Here is a 9660-nt window from a genome sequence, read left to right as displayed (position 1 = left end):
AGCCCCGCCTCCGCATTGATTGACGGTCGGGATCACGTGGGCAGGGGGAAGAGGAGGACGTCAGGGCGGACGCTTGCACCTGGAGCTGGAGGGGCGGCTGGACGGGGATGCGCTCGGCTGGGGCAGTCGCCGCTAGCGCCACTCGGGTCTTCGCAGCCGCCGCCGCCGCGCCAGGCCGAAGCCAGTTCCAGACCCTGGTGCGGGGGCCATGGTGGCCGCTGCTCCCGCTGCAGCCGCGGCCATGAGGAAGAGCTTCCTGGTGCCCGAAATCAAGCCCTTGGATCAGTATGATTTCTCCCGGGCGCGCAGCGCTGCCAGCCTGGCTTGGGTGCTCGCCAAGGGCTACGGAGGTGCAGGTACCAATGGAGCTGATGCGGGCGCGGGGGGGGGGGGCTCGGCTGGCACGCTGGGCTGTGGGCAGAGCCTTACTGATTTCTCTTCCTGATCTGTTATAGGAGGGGCGCGAGGAGAGTGGCGGTGATCCCCCCCCCCATTGGGGCGCTGTTGCGGGTGGGTTGGGAGCTCCCCGGGCTTTGCTTCTGAGCGGCATTCTTTGCTTTCCCTCCCCGCCTCTCTGGGGAAGACTGGCATAATATATTCCCTGCCCCCCATCGCAGTCGACTGTAAGGGCTGCCCTGCCTACTGGCAGTCAACGAGAAAGGAGGCAAAGGGGGCTTCCGCGGTACACCGCCTCCCCCCCCCCCGCGGTTTCCCCAACCCATCCTCGGCGCTAACAATGGGTGGCTGGTTTTGGTCGCCAGCATCTGGGTCAGAGAGTCCGGGTGGGGCTGGCAGGGCCAAACCGTGGCTCGTCTTGGTACCTTTCTGCCAGATGGTAGCCCCCTAATAATTGTTGTTACCAAGCAGGCAGACGGGAAGGTACCTTTTCAGTTGGGGGGTGGGGTGGCTATTAGGTTTGCACAGGGGGTGGAGTACTGCTTCCATAATGCTCCCCTATGTAAATCTTGTGCCATCCTCCCCTTCGCCAAAGCACTCCAGTCCTCCATCTCTCTCTCTCGCCTTTGTTATGCCGTCAGCATCTGCTTGCATGACTGGTGTTCTGTTAGGTGAGATCAGAGGCTTGAGACACACCTTGCTGAGCAGTCTAGTGTCCAGCTGGTGTGTGAGGGCTGAGGGTAGCCTTGTTGATGCAGCACCCTGTTTGGTGGCCCCTGCGGTGGCCCTGTTGGTGTGTTTACCTTTTGTTCAGTGTCACCACCGTTGCTGGTGTTAAATTCCTTGAGGGGGATGCAGGGCCGTCAGGCAAGAGCAGGTCTCTAGCTGCAGAGCCTGCCTCTTTTATTCCTAGGTCAGGCTGTGGTTGCTTTAAGGCTGGAAGGAGAGGGAAAAAGTATTTAATGCTGCCTTGGGGGTATCATGTGCTTGATCTTCTGGACTTGCCTTAGCACAAAGGTGTCTAGGTAGGTTCTAAGCAGCGGTTGTTGGATATTTTTAGCACAATTCTGTCCAACTCCCTGCAGTGCTGGGCCCAGCACTTTGTACCTGGATGGTCTTGGACTCTAGTTATTGTTCTTTGTCTCTTACAGGCCTGAAATTGTGTCCTGTCAGGATTTATAGATGGGCCTTGCTTCCATGTATGGGGGGGGGGAGACAGAGGAGTTGAAAAATAGGACCTAGAAAGTCCTTGATAGGGATGGATCTCCTTTCTATACCGAAGCTATAAAGTGATTTTATCACTGTTCAGTTGCCCTTGCTCACCAGATCTTGTTTCTCCCTCCCAAAACAGAGGTTCTGGTGGTGATCTTTTTCAATTCTTCCTGTTGCTGAAAGGTCAACAGCCTGCGTCCTTTGTGTTCTTAAATGTCATGGCTCCCTGAAAATCCTCCACATTTATATGAGTTATGTCTCTAGCATATATGTAGAAGCTCACTGTTGCCTATGATCAGCTTAGCGGTGACTTCTTCATAGTTGTGGGTCTACCCTGGACCTTCAGCCTGGAGATCATGTTGTCAGCATGCTTGTGACCGGGAAGCTGAGTTTGTCAATTTAGAGATGAGAGGCCTGCATCCCTGGGGGCTGTGGGTGGGTGGGTATTCCTCTGAGGCTGCTGACCTGGAAGTAATGAAGTAGGTTTTGAAGCCCACTGGGACACAAGCCAGCCTGAGTGTGGAGCAGGGGAAAGACTTTTTGAGGATGTGGCAAAATGATTAAGTGTTTCTTCCCCCTCTCATGTTTGGCCTTAAGGCCATTGCTGTCCAGAACCTGTTAACTTTAACTTATGAAATGTGCCCCCCGCCCCCAAGAGTAAGGTACGACCTGTTCTATGGACCAACATGAAGGGGGAAGAGTGAATTGCTATAGTTGATTGATGTTGAATCGCTGTGTGTCTGTTTCCTGTGCGCAGTCACATGAGTGTAATTGGATGACTATCTCTTAAGCTTGGAGTTAGTGTAAATATGTGATCTGGTCAAACCCCATGCAGGAACAGGTTCCCCTTGTCCCTGCCCTTCCTTGTCATATTAGCAACACACAAAACAGTGCATTGCAGTGAAGGGAGAAAGACTTGTCATTTTACTTGGATGTAGGCCAGATCTAACCCTTGCTGAGCCAGTTCTGGGTTCAAAGTCCAGGAAAGTGTGGCCAGCAAACCTGGGAGGATTCGTACTCTTTTTCTGGGACTTGCAGAAGCTTCAGGTTTAGAGCCGTAAGGACCTTCAGTCTGCAAGTCAAGCAGTTTTTCTACATGACACCTGCTGCTCCACCCCTGAAGTTGTTAGCAGCTCACAAAATAAGCTAAGGTGATGATGTCAGTGATCAGTAAGTCCTTGGCCAGGAACTTGTACAATTCATGGTGACCTAAAAGGATAGGCATTGTAAGACTAGTTGAAATAGCATCAGCTAGAATATATAAATTGTTTAATATGTATCTGGTTACTTAATGTACAAGAGGATGACTCATGAGCAATCAAGAGGGTCCCCCTTCATGCTTGCTTCTTTCTACCTTGTTATCTGGTCAGGTTGTTCTGGCACCTGAGGTCTACAAGTTGGCCTTGTGATACTTCAGTTGCCATTTTAGGCTCCTGTAGCAACCTGCCAGATGCAAAGGTATGCTGCTTCTATCATGCAGTGGTTCATGTTCCATCTGATGCCTAGTTTATGACTCAGAGAATTGTACTGAAGGCCTTGATGTTTGGTCAGGTATCCTTTTGAGTTGCCTTAGGAACGTGAAATCTCACAAGGTACTATCTTGATTTTCTTTACTATCTTAACTGCATGTGATGCATCTCTGACTTCCTTTGGTGCAAGGCGAAGGCCATCCAGCTTAGCAGTGAATGGGAATGTTGCATTTTTCTTCATACTGGGTTTTCTCCAAGAATGGAGAATCCTCTTTGTGCTTTGCTGGATTTCATTATGGCAGAGAAGCCAGCACTTCAGAATTATATATAGTGATGATGATGATGATGATGATGAAATGAAAGTGTAGTTAAGTGTTACTGAACAATTGGATGGAATGCTGTTCCGTCATGAGATACGCTTTTATTTAAATAGTGCTAAATGTTATTTATGAGCCTCTTGTGGTGCAGAGTGGTAAGGCAGCAGAAATGTTGTCTGAAAGCTCTGCCCATGAGGCTGGGAGCTCAATCCCAGCAGCCGGCTCAAGGTTGACTCAGCCTTCCATCCTTCCGAGGTCGGTAAAATGAGTACCCAGCTCGCTGGGGGGCAAAACGGTAATGACTGGGGAAGGCACTGGCAAACCACCCCGTATTGAGTCTGCTATGAAAACGCTGGAGGGCGTCACCCCAAGGGTCAGACATGACTCGGTGCTTGCACAGGGGATACCTTTTACCTTTAAATGTTATTTATTTAAAACATTTATTAGCCTCCTTTCTACAGTATAGGAACTCACAGTGGTTTACAACATTCCACAAAGGGACCTGGAACATCCCCAGGGATGAGAGCCAACACCTGACTGTGAGCACCAGTGCTATATAGTGTAGGTTGGACCCACCTGGCTTTAGCCACCCATTCTCTGCTGACTTCCCCATAACTGGGTCATGAACTGGCTGACTCTTAACAGGACTTCCTGTCCAACATGGCTGTCAATTCAAGGCAATTGCTTGTATTTATGTGTTACATCATAGCACCCTAGAGTTGATTCCTTTGAATTTGGATTTCCCATGTGCTGGTTCATGGTGGAGCAACCACTGCCCTCAAACAGCAACCAGGAAATGAAAGTGGGAGAGTGGGAGTGATAAGGCCAATTTAATCAAATGGTTCCATAGTCTTCTGTTTGATGTCCCAATTTTATATCCATTCTGCTTTAATTGGGATCTGTGGTGGGCTGGACCTTCCTGTTCCTGGTGGGTTACTATTATACTGGTCTCTTCTTTGAGGGGATTTTTTGTCCCTGCTTCCTAGCAGAAAGTGCTAATGCAGGAACTTGGGAGCACTGGATTCAAAGCCTTGCTCAGCAGTGGCAACCATGGAGCAGCCTCTCAGCTACCTTTCAGTTTATCCTGGCTTGCTTTTTAGTTATGAAGGTAAAGCACAACACCACCATTTGTATAGCTCTGAAGAAGGGCATGACTGAAATGGAATCACTATCTGCTTCTCTTCAACGTTTTCTGCATGTTTCTCCTATGTTTTCTACAAGTGGATACTTCTTCTTTCTGCCTTTCTGTATTTCCCACTTTCATAATCTTCCATCATGTTTCTCTTTCCTTACTAGAACTCCTAGAAGACAATATTAAATACTACCTGGTGCTAAGTCGAGCACTTGCTCATTGTATAGGTGGTTTGCTTCCATTAGGGAATACTTCTTTAATGGTAGCCTCAAACTGCTAACTCCCTGCTTAGAGTTTTGAAGCTGAGGTCTTCATTGATGAGATTAGTGATTATATACTGGTGCTGATCCAGAGCTAGCTCAGGCACAGTTAAGAAGAAGAGGATTTTGGTTTTAAACCCCGCTTTTCGTTATCTTAAAGAGTCTCCAAGTAGCTTACAGTCTCCTTCCCTTCCTCCCCCCATGATAGGCACCTTGTGAGGCAGGTGGGATTGAGAGAGTTCTGAAAGTCCTCCAGCAGGATTCATGTGGAGGAGTTAGTGTAAATTAAATATGTTTTCTGATTGGAGTCCACTGCTCTTAAACACTAGACCATGTTGACTCTCACACTGGCTAGAGGCCATGAACAAGAGTGTACATCTTTGTTGTCTTTCAAAGACACTACCCCTATAAGTCAGTGGGGCTCTGGTGAAGACTGAGAAGTAGATGTCTATGTTAGTCCACATTGCAAACAATTTTCTTAATGTATAATATGTAGTTGAGATTTATTTTATTGCTTGCACCTCAGAGTTATGCTTTGTCAAGGTCCCAGCATCTTACCCTCTGTTCTGTCATGAAGAATTGCATCACCTACAGCTGAACATATTTACTTTTTTAAATCTCAGTGACTAACAAAGGTGCATAGGACCTGAGAGAGAACACTGACATAACTACCTTCAATTATTTAAAAAATTGAAAGCCCTTTTGATATACTGTCTGGGTGTGGATTTCTGAAGAGTAGTAGTTAGTCACCTCATGATAGTGCTTTCTGATTTGTTTTTCTTCCTCTCAGATGTATGTCATATAGAACTGTGTCAGAAGTTTTAAGTGGCTTCAAACAAGCCAGTCAAAGAACACGAATAAGTTAACTCATATTGGTTGCTAATAATCATCTTATTTTCTTTTAAGCATTTACAGATTTTTCCTGACAGCTGATTTATTCTAATAATGTCTTACAAGCTAGAAAGTAGACCTGTAATTTATTGAATTCCTCTTTGCTCAGTTATATATGGACACAATGAGCCAGTCTGGTGCAGTGTTCAAAGCAGGGGACTCAATCTAGAAAACTGGGTTTGATTCACCATTCCTCCACATGCAGCCAGCTGGATGATGTTAAATTAGCTGCATTTCTTTTAGAGCAGTTCTCTCAGAGCTCTCTGAACCCCATCTCTCTTACAGGGTGTCTCTCAGGTAAGTGTGTGTAGAATTGCACTGTAAGAACAGTACAGGACCTCTGGCTACTTTGTACACACAAGAGCTGAAATTTGTCCTGAATATCTCCTGAATATTTACCTGCTCATGTTCATTAACTTTGGTGGAGAGAATGAACCCATATTGGATTAGAAAAGGCTGGCACTTAGTTTACTAGCCTGGTTTGGCAAGCTGAAATAGACTTTGAAAATTAGTCCAAGTTCTGTCTGGTCGAGTTACCATGACTGTAGGTGCCCATGCATTGCTATATATACACCATCAGTGCCTGGATTAAGTAAAAATAACCAACTAAACTGGGGATCCATAAGGAATTGTGAGAGGGGTCGCAGTTGAGAAATCCCACCTCTCTAATTTCCCCCTAGTATTTTCTTACTTCTCAGGAACCGGATCAGGCTGATTCTCTCCCCCCTAACTGACAGTTGCTGGAGCATTTTCAGACCTCCTCAAGCTGTCCTGTTTTTCTTCTGATTAATTTACAAGACAATATTTTCCTGAATACCTGGGGAGGCTCCTGAGTAGACAGAGATCACATTGTGCTTTTTTCACCATCAGCACAGGGCCTGGCCACTGTTGTTCGGATTGATAGTAGGATATCATACAATCTGGTCAGCCTTGAAGTTACAGCATTTGTTGCCATAATGCAGGATTGGCCAAACTGTAGCTCTCCAGGTGTTCGTGGACTGCAATTACAAGGAGCCCCTGCCAGCATGGCCAATTGGCAGGAGTTCATGGTGATTGTAGTCCATGGACACCTGGAGAACCACAGTTTGGTCGCCCCTGCCTTAAAGGCAATGATTTTCAACCTTTCTCAGTGGTTATATGTCAGATTGGGTCTCTCTGACTCTTTCAGCCTTTACAAGTGCCCTTGTACAGTGCACAGTTAGAGTGTTAGTGCTGATGAACCACCATGAATAATGTTGTCTCATTCTAACTACAATAGACTCTAGAAGCCTGGCCTGCTTGCCTGATCGCTTTGGTCATAGTGGCCACTGTCGGGCTTGGTGCAGTAATTAAGAGAAGTGGACTCTAATCAGGAGAACCAGGTTTGTTGGGAGAAGAAGTGAAGGTGATTATAAACTGCTTTAAGTCTCCTTAAAGCTGGGTACAAAAAACCAGCTAGCCTGAATCTGGCATATAATGGCCCCTGTGAGCACCTGTCTTTATGAGCCTGTTAATGATTGCTTCATTACTTGGGCCTTGATACTGCTTGCTTACTCCCCTGTCTTGATTCAGAGTAGGCACCCAAGCACACCATGCCATGATTCTGTCTGGTGTATAATTGGGAAAGGGCTAGAGGCCATTGATAGCCACGGGATTCTGAAGTGGCTGCTGCAGTGGAGAATTCCCATGTAGATGGGAGGAGATGTGAATTCTGAGCTATGACAGGGCCAGCTGGAGGTGAACAGGGAGATTGTTGCCATTTCTCTTTATCACTTGGGTTCTGTGTAGTTTAACCCACTGTCACCTGGCCATTCCCATACAGGCAGACTCTACACATTTGGTGAGCTGGTTTCTTGAACTGGCAATGCCTGAGTTTGCTTTTTTCCTGTGTGGACTGGAAATCATGCTGCAGTACTGAGGTGGCACAGGAGCTTTTGTCAAGGGCCTACACCATAGGTGTAACAGTCACTCCCCCCCCCCCATGCCACCTGCATCCCTAGCAATTCTGTGGGAAATCCTTCCTGTCAGGCTCTGTGGAATAAGAGGTTTTCAGTGTCTATGTTACGCTTCATGCTACATTTGCCTGAAACTGGCACATCTTGGAATTTCTTCTCTGGGCACCCACACACTGTTTTCTTACCTTTGTATTAAGGACTCTGATCCTCTGCTTCTCCTTTGTAGCCTGGCTTTGACCTGGGTGTTCAGGGAAGTGGGGAAATAAATGCTGCCCTGCCTGTTTGTTTTCTCTTTAATCCAGCTGCTTGGCTAAGTCTCCCATGTGACTTTTTCCCCAAAACTGCCTCCCATCTTGAGTCCAATCCCTTGTAGTGCAGTTACCTATGTTACTTTCTCATGTTGCCTGTTCCAATTATCCAAGAGCATAGCTTGATCTGAGTCCCATGAGGCATGGCACCTGTAGAACAGCAACAATATTGGAAACTGGCAGACAGCTCTTGATCCCTACAATGGGTCCTCAAGCAGGGAAACCCTATCCCTTGTCCACATTGGTAGTGTTTCTTGCTGGCCCAAATACATCTGCCGGTCTTCTTAAGCTGAGCATTCCTTGCTCCTCTGTCGTCATTTAGGCCTTGTCTACACATACAGCAGAAGGCTGAGGTAGAGGAGACCATACAACTTCAGGCTGCGGATATGAAGGGATGCAGCTTTTTGAATGCAGTTAGAAAGTGTATCATGGAGGGAGGTTCTATCCCTGCTATTTCTGTGGTGGTTTTCTGCTTGCAAAGAAGGGCATATGTTTTAAATTACAGGTGAGCATTAAACACCTGGGCTTTTGCATGCAGTTAGAAACAATGCACTCCATTTTATCAACTCAGGACTCTGCTGCATGCATAGGTTCAATCTCTATACCTTATTTTTATTGCCCTACAACAGAATCTTGTGGGTTGTTATTAGTGGGTCAGTGAAAACCCTTTCCATTGGTCTTCTTAGGCTGCCATACCTTTATTGTTCACCAGGCCACATCATCTGGTGTATTAGAATGAGGATAGCCACACATAGCCTTTCCCTATCTGTTTTGGAGAGAAAACAAAGTTTGTTTGCTTTCTTGTGAAGGCAGTTTTCCTGTCTTCCCTGATGCATTTTTATGGCTTTTGATGCTGTGGTTTGCCTTTCTGTGGTTTTAAAGTTTGTTTCCTCCGATCTGGATAGCCCAGAATGACCTGATCTTACCTTATGACCTGATCTTATCTTCAGATCTCTGAAGCTGACTAGGGTCAATGCTGGTTAGTATTTGCACAGGAGATTATGTAGGAAGTTAAGGGTTGCTACCCAAAAGCAAGCAATGGCAAGCCACTTCTGAATATCTCTTGCCTTGAAAACCCTGCAACCTGACAGCCCCCCCCCAAAAAAAAAGAAAAAAAAGAATCCCCATGAGATATAGCAAGTCACTGTAGTTCAGGATTACTTAACATCAGTACATCTTTCGGCTGAGTTTTGGTTTGCATTAGAAGAGGTAGAGTAAAGATGGGAACTAGAATCCGGGTTGCAGACTAAAGGGACAGTAAGAAGAAAACTGGCTAATGTCATTTTAGGTCACTCTGTGGTACATCCTGGGACCTTTGCAACATGCTGGGGCCTGTTGTTTCCGAGGGTGTCCCCTTGTGTCCGAGACAGGTTTTGCCTTAGTCCCTCTGGCTCCTGCATAATCTCTGGGGATGCACCTTGCATGTACTTGTGCAAAACTCTGTGCTTTCATGGTGCAGTAGAATAAGCTTTCTTAGGCTTTTGGGTGTCCTGTAGCACACTAATTGTTGCCTTTGGGTGGCTGGGGGTCAGGGGAAGTGTTCCTTGACTTTCTCTTTTTAGTGATACTTTCTGGGGGTGGGAGTGGGTGGAGCACAGTGCTAGGATGTATTTGTTACCTCTAACAAATTCTTCCTGTGTTTCTATAATCATTAACTCTTGTCAGAATGACCACCCTACACTTTGGCATATTCTTGTGACCCTTTAAGATAAGACTGATGGAATTTTAAAAGGTATTCTAA

The 9660-nt window shown here is 46.5% G+C and overlaps 1 protein-coding gene across 6 annotated transcripts in view; it reads left to right on the top strand.

Annotated features, from left to right (window-relative positions):
- The first annotated feature begins 2 nt into the window (after window positions 1–2).
- Window positions 3–9660, top strand: part of CAMSAP3 (calmodulin regulated spectrin associated protein family member 3) — a 44974-nt gene continuing 35316 nt past the window's right edge. For 4 of the 6 annotated variants that reach the window (XM_077327405.1, XM_077327401.1, XM_077327402.1 and 1 more), the window contains exon 1: window positions 4–356. In XM_077327405.1, coding sequence (XP_077183520.1) covers window positions 209–356 — 148 coding nt within the window. In that variant the 5' untranslated portion in view covers window positions 4–208. Of the gene's footprint in view, window positions 357–9660 lie in introns of all 6 variants that reach the window. The other 2 variants (XM_077327400.1, XM_077327403.1) reach the window with 2 other exon arrangements.

The sequence above is a fragment of the Paroedura picta genome, chromosome 3, assembly GCF_049243985.1.
Source record: "Paroedura picta isolate Pp20150507F chromosome 3, Ppicta_v3.0, whole genome shotgun sequence".
Classification (NCBI taxonomy): domain Eukaryota; kingdom Metazoa; phylum Chordata; class Lepidosauria; order Squamata; family Gekkonidae; genus Paroedura; species Paroedura picta.
The sequence above is the reverse complement of the archived record's forward strand: the minus strand, read 5'-3'. Positions and strand labels throughout refer to the sequence as shown.